Source organism: Petaurus breviceps, unplaced genomic scaffold (genome assembly GCF_028583685.1).
Source record: "Petaurus breviceps papuanus isolate PSGF00001 unplaced genomic scaffold, PetGlider_PUasm1.0 90740, whole genome shotgun sequence".
Classification (NCBI taxonomy): domain Eukaryota; kingdom Metazoa; phylum Chordata; class Mammalia; order Diprotodontia; family Petauridae; genus Petaurus; species Petaurus breviceps.
In genome coordinates this window covers 7,508,441-7,524,963 of record NW_027187330.1, presented here as the reverse complement: position 1 = coordinate 7,524,963, position 16,523 = coordinate 7,508,441, and the positions used below count along the sequence as shown (strand labels likewise).

Below are 16,523 nucleotides of genomic sequence, written 5' to 3'. Positions count from 1 at the left end.
TTCTATCTCTGTTTTTAGAGTAAAATCAATGTAAAAACCTCAACTGGTATTAAGTTAATTTATTGATTTTTCTTCACTTGTTATCACTACCTAAACAGTGTAGCAATAAAGCTTTCTTTCTATTCACATTTGTTCTTGTAAATTTTAGGGAGTGTCATTTTTATTATTTTGATATGTTATAGCCAATGTATATCTATCGAGTATTTTTCTTAGCTGCTTGATCTTAGATATTGATCAGTGGAATAAAGTTATTGAGCAACTTGGAACACCATGCCCAGAGTTCATGAAGAAATTACAACCGACAGTAAGGACTTATGTGGAGAACAGACCTAAATATGCTGGATATAGCTTTGAGAAGCTCTTCCCAGATGTGCTTTTCCCAGCTGACTCAGAGCACAACAAACTTAAAGGTATCATTTTTTAAGTAACTCAAAAATTCAGAATGACCTCCAGAATTACTCTCAGTTAAATCTTAGGACATTTAATGCAGCATGTTTTTTTATAATAAATTCTAAAAGTTCTTGGTCTTGGTAAAAGTTTTCTAAATATGGACATAACATAAGAAAATGCATATTGCTCTAATGCAAACTGTTACTTTTACAGCTAGTCAGGCAAGGGATTTGTTGTCAAAAATGCTGGTTATCGATGCATCTAAAAGAATCTCTGTGGATGAAGCTCTCCAGCACCCATATATCAATGTCTGGTATGATCCTTCAGAAGCAGAGGCGGTGAGTCCATTTCTTCATGTTTAGGATATAAATATAGATAGACATATAATACACTCTCCTCCTACAAGTTAATAGTCATTTTGTTTTTGTCTTTTGGGGAACAAAAAGTAGTTGAATATCATATTCATTAGGGATTCACAGATATAACTTAGTGTAATTTTTTGTATCTAATTAGTATATGATGTAAGCTTTTGTTCCAGAGGGGCGGGGCGGGGATTTCTGTTGCTAAAGATTTTTTGGTTTGTTTGTTTAGTAATGTATTATTATAATCTATAGAAGAGAAGTATAAGGATACTATCACTTACTGAGCTAATATTATTTTTAAGCCTACTTTACAGTTTCACTCCCACCCCCAAAAACGGAATTTGCAGCGTACCTCCAGTCTTCTAAGACTCCTAGCTCTAAACCTTAGAGGGATAAGGGTAACAGAATAGAACTGTAAGGCATACATACTATATCTTGATTTAAGGTTTTTGTTTTTTTAAATGGTCCTGATAAAATACAGTAAATTGCAGTTGGTTTAAGTAAAACTAGACATCTTAGAAATTCTAGTGGTACTAGCAAGAAAGGTAAACTGTTGACTTTCCTCAGAGAAATGGGGAATCCTCAGTCTGTACCATGAGAAAGGTACCAGTATTTGGTTCAGAACTTTTCATTTTCACCTATGGTTGTTTGAGTATTGACTGGTTATGATTTTAAAATAGCTTGACGACTTGTGTTAGTGGAAATTATCTTTATGATTTCTTCACCTATTTCCCAAGTGTCAGTGACCTGAGTTACTTACGGCTGCCTCGTCTCTTACAGCCTCCACCAAAGATACCTGACAAGCAGTTAGATGAAAGGGAACACACAATAGAAGAGTGGAAAGGTATGGAAAAAAGGAATCCAAAAAACTCAGAGTGGAGCGCCCACACTCAGAGACTGTTTTGCTTTCAAAATCTGTTCATTTGGGCAAGATGTATCTGCATAGACTTTAAATACCCATGCTATTTCTTTCATAACTGATATTTGTGTCTTATGTGTTTTAACAGCTGTGGAAGCAATAGCTCATCTGTTTACTAAAAACAATTCCAAATTTTCTGGTTTAAATGAATAGTGTATGATTTTTAGTTTGGCTTACCCCCCCCATCTTACCTCATTACCTATGACCACATGCTCTCTTGACTTCAACACTAGCTTTTAGTTTTATAACTTCTGGCAAGTCACCGGAGTACCTCTGGAACTACATAGACATGTGTAATTTGAGTTCTGATGTCTTAGTGTATTTCTTTGCATTACAGTCATCCACTTTTCTCCTAGTTCTGTGTTAGTTGGGATCACTTTATAACAGTGCTCCCTTTTTTCTTTGAATTCTTTATATTTATTACTTCTTACAGACAATGATATTCCATTATGTTACACACCACTAATTGTTCCTCTTTTCTGCAATTGATGGGTATTTAACTTTACTTCCCAGGTTTTTTTTTCTTATGAATATTTTAGAACATATGGAACCTTTTTGTTCATTTTATTTACACACACACACACCCAGGAATAAGATTTATGGGTCAAAGGTTGAGCAGCCTTTGTCATGGAATTTCAAATTGATTTCCAAAATAGATCAGTTCACAGCTGTGTTACCTTCCTGACCTTCCCACCATACCTCCAACTTTGATTATTTCCACCTTTTATCATCTTTGTATATTTACTGAGTTATTTTATTTTGCATTTCTTTTATATGTGATGTGCAGTCTCATATGATGATTATAATTTTCATATCTTTTGAAAATTTTATCTTTTGCCTGTTTATTAGAGAATGACTCGTCATCTTATAAATTTCTCATTTCCCTATGGCCTTACTATTGAACTTTTATTAGATATATTTGATAGAAGGTTTTTCCCCCTCAACAATTTCACCTTTCATTTTAGCTGTATTTATTTTTTATATTTTTACAAAAGTTTTTTTTTGTGTTATATAATTGAAAATTTCTGTTGTGTCATTTTTGACATTCTCTATCCCTTGACAATGTTTTTTAAACCATATCTTATGATTTTGACATCCAAATTTGTGACACCAGAAGCCACCCAAACTATATATTGACCTTTATCATCATTGTGAGTATTAAAAGTTAAATGGCTCATAGGTACAGAAGGACCTCATGCTTATGTAGACTTAGGTCTTAGTCCCATCAAATGTGATAGCTACCATACCTTGAATTCTGTGCCCTGGTTGTTGTCCTTTGTCTTTTCCATGATAGGTTTAAACTTCTTTCCCTAGCACTGCCCTAAACCAGTTCTAGAAGACCTAATTTAAAGATACCCAGTTCAGCCTAGAACTCTAGTTCCTTTAGTGAAAATCCTGGAAAATTCTAAAAATCTCATATTAGCTTATCATTGGCACTTATTGAACATCTGTTCAAAATGTCACTGTACTTGACTATTGTTATCTATAATAAAAATGAACCTATGGTATGAAATTGGCTTTTATAGTTTACTTGTTTCTTTTTGTTTTTTAGAATTGATATACAAGGAAGTTATGGACTTGGAGGAGAGAACTAAGAATGGAGTTATACGGGGTCAGCCGGCTCCTTTAGGTTGGTTACAATATAAGCTCAGTTCAAAACAGCTTATTAATCCTATTTCTACTCTTCAGTGAGTCCAAAACTGTAATTCCTTCATTATAGTTATTTCATTTGTACGTAACAGTTTCATGTACATATGGAATGTTTAGTGCCCTATACTAGAGTTGGTCAGGGCACTGAAATGTGATGCAACCATTCATATCAATGCTCAGGGCAATTTAACGAGCTTTTTAAAAACTGTTGTTTTATAGCACACATCTAATAAGTGATGCTTCATTAAGTGATAGAACCATGAAATCATAACATTTTCGGTTGACAGTGACTTACTTCAAAGCTATTTTGTGAAATGCAGTAGCCCTATATTTCTGTGATTTTGATTGTCTTTTTTTTTAATGGACTAAAACTTTAAAAATGCATTGAGCAAGACACTCCATTTCTGGCTCCCCTGTCTACCTAGCATGCTTTACCTTTTCAACTCTGCCTGCTGACTTCTCTGGCTTTATTAAGTCCCAACTAAAATCTCATCTTTTACAGGAAAGGGTATATGTGATGCTTTGAGGCCTTTTAATGAGGGCATCTGTCACATCAGCCTTGTGAGGGCAAATGACATAAATGTTGTTAGGTTCCACCAAGGCCAGATCCCATGCATGTATTAAAGGCTTCTTATGTGTCAGGCAAGTCCATGGAGTAACTTAAAACAAATCTAGATTTATTTCAGTACTTTATTGGAACTATGTACCTCTATCTGAAAGGTATAGAGAATAGACTTATGGAAAAATTTATTTTTGCATGCATTTGTAACAACCTATACCTCCTACTGCTCCCCATTGAACAAAACAAAACAAAAAACAACCTTCTTCCATAAATATGTGTAGTCCAACATTTCCACATTTTCTGTGACTAAAAATGGATGTTTCTCTATATTTTAAGTTCATCATTTCTCTGGCAAGGAGGTGAGTGGCATGTTTCATCTTGTATCATGATTTGTCCTTGCATTGATCATAGTTCTAAAGTCTTTCAAAGTTGTTTTTTTCATTGTTTGTTATATAAATTGTTCTCATTCTGCTCACTTAGTTCTCTAGCAGATTGTAGAGAACTTCTCATTTTATTCCAAAACTGCCATTTCATCATTTTTTATCATATTTATATACTGTAATATGTTTAGCCATTCCCCAATTGGAGGATAGCTCCTTAGTTTCCAATTTGGGGTTACTATGAAGAGAGCTATTAGAAATGTTTTGTAAATATTGGTCATATTTCTCTTTCATCTCTTTGGGAAATGAGCCTGTTCGTGGTATAGTATGCACTTGAAATGGGCCTGTTCGTGGTATAGTATGCACTATGTCCTCCAGTCCCTTGACCCTTCAGTTCTTTCCTTTTTCATCTTCCCTGCGCTAGCCGCTCTCTCTTTTACCCATCTTCACCCCTTCACCCCTTGGTGAACCAATTCAAATACATTGAACCCTCTTGAGTCCCTAGTCCCCTGATTTCTCCAATTGGGCCTAGCCTAGCCTCAACCTTGGAGCACTCCCATATTTCACCATCTTCACTCCTACACATGTGTTGCTGAACAAAAGTGGAGAAAAATCACACAGCTATTTTGACTGGGTCTACTTTAAATTTATGATATATAAGATCAACTGGGCCCTCACTGTTGCTAGGCAATCCTGCTATACCTCCCTCACCAACTCTCTGTCCCATCCCCACAGTAGTTTTTCCAAACCCTTTTATCCATTCCCAAAACTCCCATGGTTCCTCTTACCCTCCCCCCCCCCATTCTCTCAGATTAAAACTTTGACTCGTATTCTAGAGAAAAAAATTAAGGCCATTTGTCTTGACCTCTGTCTTCTCCCCTCTTCCTTATCTGCTATTACTTAGGTGCCTTCTCCTTCAACCTTGTCTCACATGGTGAGGTAGGCTTATTTCTTACCAAGGCTAAGCCCTTTACTTGCTCAAGTCATCCAGTTCCATCCCATCTACTCTAACAGACTGTTCCCTCTGTCATCCCCATTTTGTCACTTATTTTCATTCTCTCCCTCTCTGCTGTCTCATTTCCTGTTGCCTATAAATATGTTCATCTCTCCTCTATCTTGAAAAAACCCTTATTTGATCCTTCCATCATCCTATATCTCTTGTGTCCTTTGTAGCTAAACTCTTCAAAAACCATGTCTACAATATGTGCCCCCACTTTCTCTCCTCTCACTCTTAACTCTTTCAGTTCAGGTCCTCACCTTATCATTCCACTGAAACTGTTCTCTCTAAAGTTACCAGTGACCTCTTAGTTGCCAAATCCAGTGGTCTTTTCTTAATCTTTTTTCACCTTGACCTTTGAGTCGGCCATTGAGACTGTCAGTCACTCTTTCTTGAAATTTTCTTCTCCCAAGGCTTTTAGGGCACCACTCTCGTTCTATCTATCTTACCACTCTTTCTTTGTTTCCTCTGCTGGATCTTCATTTAGGTCATACTCTCTAACAAAAAGTGTCCCTCAGGCATCTGTCCTGCACCTTCTTCTCTTCTCTCTCTATACTACACTTCAGAATCTTACCAGCTTTCATAGAGTTAATTATCATCTCTATGCTAACGATTGTCAAATCTACCTTTCCTTCTCCAGTCTCACATCACCAGCTTACCTTAGAGATATCTCAAACTCAGCATGTCCAAAATGGAATTCATTGTCTTTCCCCCCAAACCTTACCCTGACCTCCCCCTTCTCTGTTACTGTGAAGGGCAACACCATTCTTGAACTTCCTCAGACTCACAAGCTAGATGTCAATCCTGAACTTCTCACCATCTCTTACCCTTCACATCCAGGCTTTTTCCAAGGCCTTTTAATTTACCTTTGCATCATTTCTTGCATACATCCCCTTCTCACCTCTGACACTGCAGGCTCTTCTCACCTCATGCTTAGATGACTGCAGTACCTGCTGGTAGATCTGCCTGTGTCACATCTCTCCCTGCTCCAATATGTTCTCCATTCAGCCACCAAAGTGATTTTCCTAAAGCATAGATATCCCAACCTACCTCCACTTAATAAACAGCAGTGGCTGTTTATTATTGCCTTTGGAGTCAAATACAAAATTCCCTGTTTGGTATTTAAAGCCCTTTATCACCTACTTCCCCCCCCCCCCCCGCTTTCTGGTCTTTTTATACCTTACTCCCCACCATATATTCTTTGGCCAATGACACTGGCTATTCCATTATTCCATGAACAAGACAATCCATCTCTCAGCTCCAGGCTTTTTCTCTGGCTGTCCTCTATACGCGCTCCTCTCCAGCTCCGTACTGACTTTGCTGGCTGCCTTTAAGTCCTGATTAAAATCACATGTTTTACAAGAAATCTTTCCCAAACCCTGTTAATCATAGTGCCATTCCTCCTTCAGTTATTTTTTCCTTTGTCCTGTGTATAACTTGTTTGTATGTATTTGTGTGCCCATTGTCTCCCACATTAGAGTCTGGTGAGCTCCTGTAGGTTAGGGACTTTTGAATCCTTAGCACTTAGCACAAAGCCTGACACTTAGTAGGCACTTACTAAATATTTATTGATCGATTGAAGGGCATAGTTCCAAGTTGGTTTTTGGAATAACTGAACCAATTCATAGCTCTACCATCAGTGTGCCTGTTTTCCTGGAAACTGCCCCTACCCCCACCCCCCTTCAACATTTGTCTATTGGGAATAGTCTGCTCTAGATGATTGCACTCCCCGGCCAGCTTTTAGCACTGGAACCCTTCCTTAGTGCCTGTAGACCTCTAACTCTTTGTGAGCATCTGAGCTGGGAAAATGACATTGTTTGAGAGGACAGGACTTACTGCTCCCATCTGTCTTTTTCAAAAAGAGCAGAAGTAGGTGTAATGAGTAGACATTGCTAAGAGAAAGACCTTTTAATATCTCTTAGTATAAAGAAAAACATCCCAACATTTAAGAGCTAGCTGAACATAAAATGGGCCGTTTTGTTCAATGTAGTGACTTTCACATCACTCCTGTTCTAGTAGAAGGTAATTAATTTTCTTTGAGATGTTATAAAGGAAATTCCTGCTTGGATGAGAGTTGGACTAGTTAAACTGTGATAATCTTGACAACCCTGAGGCCTGTTTATTCCTTATGCATAGATCCTCTTTACTCCAAGTCCAGACTATTAACTCCTATAAGGTCTTCCTGTCTCAACTTTCTGTTTCCAAAATCATCCTTCACACCCCTACCAGGTTAATCTTACTTAAGTATAAATATTTTCACAGTACTTTTCTACTCACAATTCTTTAATAGTTACTGAGTTGCTTACTAAGTAAACTTCTATTCCTTAGCCTGACATTCCAGAGCCCTCCAGTCTAAATGTAGAATGCTTCTATCGTTATGTTATTCTGTCTCCTTCCATGTATCTGATGTTCCAGTCAAGCTGAACTCCCTGCTTTTCTCCCTCTAGGCTTTTGCTGACACTGTCTCCCATGTCTAGAATGTCCTTCCCCTATCTTCAGCTGTTTAATTCAACCCATCAAAAATTCTCTAGGCACCTACTATGTGTAAAGCATCATACTCAACCTTAGTGCATGCAAAGACACAAAAAGATATGATCTGATGAGGAGAAAGGCCTGGTTACCAGTAATACTGTATGAGGGAAGGTCACCTTCCTACTGAGTGCAAGGGGTCAGTGGAGGCTCTCTTGAGTTCAGCCTTGGAGAGAGGGGTGTCAGAAGGGGGAAGCACAAGTCCATTCCTTGGGGAGAATACAAGCATGGTCATGAAGAAGACAGTGTGCTGGTCAGGAATGGAGAGGAGGCCCTTGGTACTAAAACAGGGAATTATGAAGAGAGTGCTACAAGCAAAGTCTGGAAAAGAGATCTTTTACTTCAGGCCTGAGGGGCTTTACTTTCTATCAACCCTGCCATGACTAGAGCAGTGCATTAGGAAGAGTTAGTCATTGTGTTATGAACAATAGATGAGGAGCTTTCATTTTATCCTTGCAACAGTAAGGAGCCCCTGAAAACTTAACTAACTAATGTAGCCACATCTGTGGTTTAGGAGGATTGTTTTGATACCTTAGTGGAGAATGCATTGGAAAGGAAAGAGACCAGAAACAAGGAAACCATTTAGACTGTTGTGATAAAGCCCTTCAACCTATGTTGTTTTGACTCCAAAGTCAGTCATTTTTTTCCCACTGTACCATGTTGCCTCACTGACTTTGGAGTCAAAACATTGTAGGTTTAAACTGTCCCTCTGCTTCCTGCTCCTTAGAGTGGCCCTGAGCATATCAGGTAGCTTCTCTGCACTTCACCTTGTCTCATCTGTAAAACCAGGTTGTACTAGGTAAGTTTTAGAGTTCCCTCAGCTCTAAGATAAGTGAAATGAAGGGGAGAATGTGCTAGATGTTTTAGCATTGAAATTAGCATGTCTTACTAGCTGATTGCATATCAAGGTGAGGGAGAGAGAAAAGTTGAGCATACTCAAAGGTTGTGGACCGTAGTGACTAGAAGGGTGAAAGTGCATGCAAGAAAAATAAGGAAATGTGGAGAAAAGATGGATTTAAGGAGATTGAAAAATCATAGATCAGAGGTAGAAGAAACATCATAGGCCCTTTAGTGCAATCAACTCATTTTATAGATGAGGAAACTGAAGCTCCAGAGATGTTTAAATATTTGGATAATAATCATTCAGGTGGTAAATGACAGCTAGGATTCAAGCAGGTCTTCAGATTCTGTCCACCGAACCGCACTGTCAAATCTTTAATTTCGTTTTCACTATGTTCAGTGTGAGAGGCCTTTGGGTTATCCAAGTAGAGATGTCCAGCAGGTAAGTTGATGAAATGGGATTTTAGACCTGGGAAAGAGGTAAAGGCTAGATAACATGTATGTGTGTATTGTATGCTTCGCGATGATATTCAGATCCCTGAAAGCTGATCAGGTTACCAAGCAAATTTATACAAAGAGAGAAGAGGCCCTAAGACAGACAGGGCTTTGGGAGATGCTCTCAGGTTGTGAAGAGGAGGGAGAGATGGGAGACTGGCAAGTAGGAGAACCAAAAGAGAGCAGTCATAAAAGTTGAAGGGGGAGAGAGCACCCACAAGGGAAGGGAGTGGTCCCCAGGATCAAAAATTGCAGAGAAGATTATTGAGGAAAGAACAGTGAACCATTGGTAAGTTTGGAGAGAACAGTTCAGAAAGAGTGAAATGTAAGAAAATAGAGCAGCAAGAACAGACTGACTCTCCAGAAGATTCAAACACAATAGTTCAGAGCATTTCGTTTTAGATTAAATGTTATTTTTTTCATCATATTTACCACTACAGCTATGTTTTGATTTGCCTAGTAACAAATACAGTTGCATGCCCACATATTTGCTGGCCCTAGGTATACATATTGCTAAAAATAAGGAACCAATACGAGACAATTTGTCATCTCGTTGTAGTAGAAATGGCACCTATTTCATCTAGCCAAGGGGTGGGGTGAGGTGCAAGCAGGAGCATTCCCTAGATTATTGGTTTGCCTTCTTACTGCCCAAAACATAAAAGCTCCGCCCCCCACTACGGGTAGTTTAATGTACAGAGTTTTAGCAAAATTCTCCATGCCAAAAATATCTTTCTGATGTAGCGCATGGTAAATGTTGAAGTGGAGGGAAGGAACATTCTTTAGGAATATCATTTTTAAGTATTCTAAGTAAAGTTGTTTTCTTATACTGCATAATGATCTGTATTTTCATTTGCAGAGCAAAAATGGGCATTTTTACTTATAAACATTGAAAATTACTAAATATTTTAGCAGCTTTAAGCATTTTTAAAATTGTGTATACTTTCCAGAAAGAAGACAAATTAAGATAAAACAGAATTGAAAGAAAGAGGCCTGCGATCAGAGACAGTGGAGATTAGATATTGTACAAACTTTTTATAATCTTTATGTATGACTACATGAAGAATACCTGATTTATCACAACCTTTTGTGGCAGGAGACTTTTGCTGCTTGGTTAGGATTTGTAACCATGATGAAAGCTTTGGGGTAACCAGATCAGTCTGTTGTACTATATTCTACTATATCTTTATGTACTTGAAGATTTTATTCTTTTCATTAAAGACTTAAGTAATCTAAATTCCCTAAGTAACTTGCCCAGGGTTACACAGCTAGTTTTTTTGTGTGAGTGTTAAGTGTCTGAGGCCGGAACCGAACTCAGGTCCTCCTGACTCCGGGGCTGGCACTTTATTCACTGCAGCACCTAGCTGCCCCTTTGTATTGACTTTTGACCAATGTAAATGCACCTGATTTGAGTAGACAGCTAAGTAATGCCATAGATAGAGTGTAGAGTCTGGTATCAGGAAGAATACTGAGTTCAAAATTACTGACTGTGTGACTTTGGGCAGGTCACTTAATTCTCTTTGCCTTAACTCCTCATCTGTAAAACTAGGTGAGCTGGAAGAGGAAATGGCAGACAACTCCAGAGTTGGACACTACTGAAAAACAACCAAACAAAAAATGTACCTGAAACAGCAAGTGTAATTTTCCACTTAAACTGAAAGATTCCCATCACTCTCAAGTGCTTGTTTTCCTGTAGACATTTTTAAATGTGACTTGGCCATGTAATTATTTCGTTAGCATAAAAATTGACTCACTGTTTAGTATTGGGTTTTATTTGGCTTAGGAGATGCTAGTAGCCATTGCTTGGGACAATGCAGTGCAAGCAACTCTATATGCAACTGTATCTGCAACTGATTTGCTGTTTTGTTTCTCATAGCACAGGTGCAGCAGTGATTAATGGCTCTCAACATCCATCTTCATCGTCGTCTGTCAATGATGTGTCTTCAATGTCAACAGATCCAACATTGGCCTCAGATACAGACAGCAGTCTAGAAACATCAGCGGGACCTCTGGGCTGCTGTAGATGACTATTTGGTCAGGGGTGGGAGGGTAGAGGGAGGGGGGTTGCAGGAGGGAAGGGGATTCATTTAGGTATTGATAGAACTACTTTGAAAACAATTCAGTGGTCTTATTTTTAAGTGTTTTGTTTTGTTCCCCAAAAATGTAGGATTCATTTTTTAAAAAATATCAAGTGCTGTAATTTAAAACTGTAAGTTGTTTATAAAATAGCCACAAAATGTATTGTGGGTTTTTTTGTTTTGTTTTGGTTTTTTTTGCTGTAATTATCTGTATAATGTAAACCTAATAATTTTATCATGGTTTAAAATTTTTGCCTATTTGCTTTACCTTATGCTGCTGATTCATTTTAACTGAATTTGTAAGCTTTGTTTTATCAAAGCAACTATTATGTGGTGACTTGCCTATATCATGAATTATTTAAGATTTTATAGTGGTTTTTTTTTTATTAGAATTTATTCCAGATGTTTTGTTCATGACAATATCCTTCAGGGTTATGTGCTTGTCATTAGTTTATTCCCTGGGAAAGAGGTAAGATATATCTCTGTAGCCAGTTATATTCAGGTATAACTACTGTAAATGATTGAGTTAATACTCCAATTCTTGCTATTTGCCCATCTTAATTTAATCAAAACAATTCGTAGGGAACCCCACGTAATTCCTTGTCAAAGTCACTTCATCTGAATGGCAGAATAATGCAAAGCATGTCTTTCTATGATGCCATATATTCAGCCTGTCCCCAGAAGAAAAACAAAAAGATACGGTGTATTCTGCAAAATTATGGCATGCTAAAAGCTTATGATCACATCAAGTCAAGAGGATACTTCATGAATAATACATTTCAATGCAAATAAACATATGGTTTACTTCTACTAGCTATTAGCCTGTTTTTGTACACACAAAAACTAATCTATCTTTCCAGGACACAGATCCCCAGAAATGTCTTGGAGTCCCTCTAAATATGTTTCATTTTCATGTATCCTTGACTCCTGACCATTTCTGATTTCCTATTGCTTGGTATCAGTCACCTAAACACTTGCTCTTGGTAGGGGAGGGAAGAGGGGAAACTCATTTCCTTTCCAATTGTTTCTCTTCAATTAAATGTAGCATATTCATATTAACTACTAGCTGTTGGGATGTCCCAAAACCTACTTAGAAATCTGTAGGTAATGTATCATATGAGCAATACTGTTAATCTTCAAATAGTACTGCATAGCCATATATAGGATATCTTTTTCTAAGTCCTGCTCCTTCAAATGGGCAGAGGAGGAATAAATGGTGAGTTCTTCTAGCCTGAATCTTTAATTTTTGATACTTAATTTTCAATAAAACACCTGATACAGTTGCTAAGTAGTGTAAAATGGTGCTGATCCTGACAAATGTATGTTAATTGTTTACATTTTATATTTGCAAAATGATTTCTCTAGAACTGAACTTTTTCTTAGGTAAAGCAATCATTGAAATCTCATTTCAAAGAAATGCACATTTTCACTAATAAACTTTGGCTCTTTTGATCACTTTCTGAAGGAAAAGGGATTTGTGTACTGAATTGAGATAGAAAGACAAACATGTAAGTTTTTATTCTTGTTTGTTAGGTTTTTTTTTTTTTTTAAAGCAGATTCCTAGACAGAAGCCCAGGAGGACAAATGACCAGAATTAGGGAAGGAGCATAATTTTCAATTTCTTGAAGTTCACTAGATGTTTGGTTATGTATTTATTTTGAGAAAATAACCTTTTGCAAAGGATCTTTTAGATCATTTTTAATACTCAGTATTTAAATATAACTTTAATTTAGCTTTTTAGTATATTTTTTAAAAGTAGAATTATTGTTGATACATTAAAGGCAGTGATTCCTACTACCATTCTTGGAATTGCAATATCCAACTGTCTTATTTTATTTCTTGGCACTCTCTTCAGAGGTGCACCATGACTGTTTTGTTAATCCTTTTTATTAAAATTAGTTGAAATTTAATTTTGAGAATTGTGGGACACCTCTTGAATCGCAAAAACAAGACTGAAAATTGCAGTCTTAGAGATTTTCATGTGATTGTGTTCTTTAGACTTTGACAAGTTAGTTTAACAGTCTCTTCATTTTCTTCACTTAATAGGTTAGGTCACTATTGCACTTTAAATGATGTACTTTTTAGATTTATCTGCCTGTAGAATTTCATAGTATTTGTTCTACTGATGATGGGCCATCAGAGTAGAAGAGTAAAAAAGTAAATCCTTACCTCCCACCAGCAAATTTTTGTTTTGTTTCATTGTGTTTTTGTTCTGTTTCCCATTTACCCAAATTTTGGCAAGGAAAACCAAATGTTCTTGCTATTAATAACTTGTTTAAAGTGCCAGCCACCATTTGAAAAAACCAGCATTTGTCAACTGAGTTCAGAAAATAAGAACTCTCCCTAAAGTGATCTAAAATATTCATCAACCTGTGTGCTGATCATAAGGATTAGGTTGGTGAAGTGTTGTGTATGCCCTGGATTCACAAGGCACAACTTCTAAGCATTACTTAACTAGATTTACATTTTATAATACTAAGTAAGGGTGTCTATGCACGAGTTCCTGTTTATTTTTTTTTTAAAGAAATTGTTTTGATCTTTAAGGCATCTTAACTAAATATATATACTTTTTTTAAATGGAAGTCACAAGATTGCCATTCACTGCTATTTATGTAAAGCAAGCTTGCATATTTTATAATTTTGATGTTTTTTCCCCAGGAGGAATTTAAAATATCCCTATCAACTTACACTATGAATTACTGATGTTAGTCAAGATTTAGTCATATTTGTAAGCTGAGAGATGGTATCTTCCAGTGTTCCTCTTCCATGTGCTGTTCTCTAACACTCTAATTTGTATTAAGCATTAATTTTAAAATTGTTGTATTGTTTGAACTCTTTTAATTTAAATCACATATCCATGCAATCACCTTTTTTTTTTTTCATTTTAGAAATCTTATTCTGTATTTCCATGTAATCTTAATCATTCTGGCTATTTTTGACATTTGCTATACCAAGTTAGGAAAGGCACAGTACGTCCTCCCCAGGCTTTCTAGAAGAAACTGAAAGCTCTTTAAGGAGAAATACTGCTACATCAAACCTCTCAAAATATCATGAAATTTCATGCTAGTGATGGAAGCCTTACTTACTTAAATCTATTTATTTTCTTTTGTCTGATTCTCCCAGTCCTGCAATATTGTCTAAAAAGATGAAGCTAGAAAAGACATGGACTTTTGTAGTTTAAATCATCAAACAAATGAAGCAATTTCCTGGGTTACCAAATAACTTGGTTCACTTTATAGGCCAATTTCTGCTACGCATACGAAGACAACTATTCAGTGTTGCCTACACACACACTTGTACTCCATTTTGAACTAAGTCATATATAGTCCATTTTCAAGAATGCTACTGTAGTTTGTTCATGTGTATTGTTCTTTATCGACATATTAGATAGTGGATGCATGAAGCCCCACAGACCCCTGTTAAGCTTCTACGAGTAGTGGAAGGATTAAAATACCATCGTTCTTTCATCATTGAGTAACTCTTTTGGGTGCTGTCTATAGAAATTACTTTCTGTTTTAGTATATGCTGTGTTTTATGTTTGATCTTTAGAAGCTTTTTTTTTCTACTGATATTTTCAGAATAAGCCTTTTTTGTTTGTTTTTGTCTTTGTTTTTTCACTTAACAACAGCAAGTTGAAGAATTGAAGGGCATTGAAGCAGAGATGTATAGTATGGGGTAAGATTAGAAACCTGTTGTGGTTCACTTAATTGCTCTTAGTGAAGTGCTCTTAAGGAGAGGCTAGTAAGAGTAACATTTTACTAATCATTTCTGGTATAATTTTCTCTCCATTCACTGAAACTTGTGATAAGTAGACCTGTGGATTAGCTTTGCACAATGTTTCCACTTTCACACTGGCTTACAAATTAAACTAGGTTTTTATTGAACTACCTCACACTAATTTTCTATGCTTTCCTGAGTAAACTGTTGCCCTTACTATTAGACCTTTGCTGAATGTGAACTGTGTGTTTTTCTAATTCCTTTATGGCCAATGTTGAGATGATACCAGTAAGTATGTAAAATGTATAATTTGCATAAGTAAGAAGCATTCACATGTAAATTCTTTCTTTGACTGTATATCCTGGAAAGTTGTGTTAGATGTGATTGGTGACTTGATTATTGTCTGTTTTTGTAAGTAAAGACCTAGTAGTATCAGTCCATTCTTTACATTTTACAAAAGGAATAAATCTTAGTAAATTTTACGAACAGATGAATTACTTTTGTAGGCCCAATATTTGGTATATTTTTGGGAAGCTTTTAATCTTTTAGCCTAACAGTAAAGTTGAGCAAATGAGCTGTGTACCTGGAATGTGACCTCTATTTTCTCAAAGCAGATTATTCTGTTACCAGGGGGTGGGTCAAAAAAAATCTCACAATTTCAGAATTTTAAATCACATTTGCTTTTCTACCCACATAACCCCATTCCATCTTTGCTCTCTGTGTTCTAGTCCTACGGTCCCTGTGGCACTTTGTGGGGAATGCTGAGATGACTATTGTGGTTTCAATCATCCATACCATAGGTCATTAAACACGTACCACTGGAATGTAAACAATGTTATCTAGTATGTCAATTGGTTATAATATTTTAAATAAAAAAGAAAAAAGCTGTATGACAAGTATGAAATTAAGAGTTGTTTCATTGAAAAACAAGTTCTGGTTTAAAATTGTAGTAAAGGGTAGGTTTGTAAGTGTAGACAGTAGTGTTAGGATATGGGGTCTTTCAGATCACACTAGAGGACTTTAGAAGCTGAAACTCAGCTTGGGAAAATCGTAGAGAACTCCTGGCCCCCAGGAAGCAGGTACCAGCAAGGCTTCTTGGGGGTGGGTGTTTTCAGCATAAGGTGAGTCTATAGTGAAGCATTGGTCCTCTCAACATGTACAGAAAGACACCTTGGTTTTTGTGCCCTTTACCTACCATTGGGTATCTGAGTGAAATGTGTGGATATACTAACCAAGGTTCTGGCAGTAATGTACCCATTATTTTATTGAAGTTAGAGATTTAATTTATAAAATAATCCTTTGGAGAATATTTTTATTGTTTTCAGAAAAAGAAAACTGGCATAAAACTTGAGATTTGTGTTTCATTTTTAGTACATGTGATTGTTCTAGACTTGCCTCTACAGATTATTCTCCCTTTCTAGGACTTGGATTTCAAATGACCTACATGCACTGCCTCCTAGGCCATCCCTGGTTGCCATGTAAATAAAATAAGATACATATTTTTTCTAACTATCTTTTTCCTTTGAGGGCCAGCCAGTTCTCAGTGTTATACAATGGGAGCATGGCATAGTGGACAGAGAAGCTGGCTTCTGCTGCGTACAACTGGG

The 16,523-nt window shown here is 36.7% G+C and overlaps 1 protein-coding gene across 5 annotated transcripts in view; it reads left to right on the top strand.

Moving 5' to 3' along the window:
• MAPK8 (mitogen-activated protein kinase 8) overlaps window positions 1-15,820 on the top strand; it is a 128,845-nt gene extending 113,025 nt beyond the window's left edge. For 3 of the 5 annotated variants that reach the window (XM_069067258.1, XM_069067256.1, XM_069067257.1), the window contains 5 exons: window positions 228-410; window positions 604-728; window positions 1,533-1,596; window positions 3,224-3,301; window positions 11,003-12,651. In XM_069067258.1, coding sequence (XP_068923359.1) covers window positions 228-410; window positions 604-728; window positions 1,533-1,596; window positions 3,224-3,301; window positions 11,003-11,148 — 596 coding nt within the window. In that variant the 3' untranslated portion in view covers window positions 11,149-12,651. Of the gene's footprint in view, window positions 1-227; window positions 411-603; window positions 729-1,532; window positions 1,597-3,223; window positions 3,302-10,997 lie in introns of all 5 variants that reach the window. The other 2 variants (XM_069067259.1, XM_069067260.1) reach the window with 2 other exon arrangements.
• The last annotated feature ends 703 nt before the right edge of the window (window positions 15,821-16,523 follow it).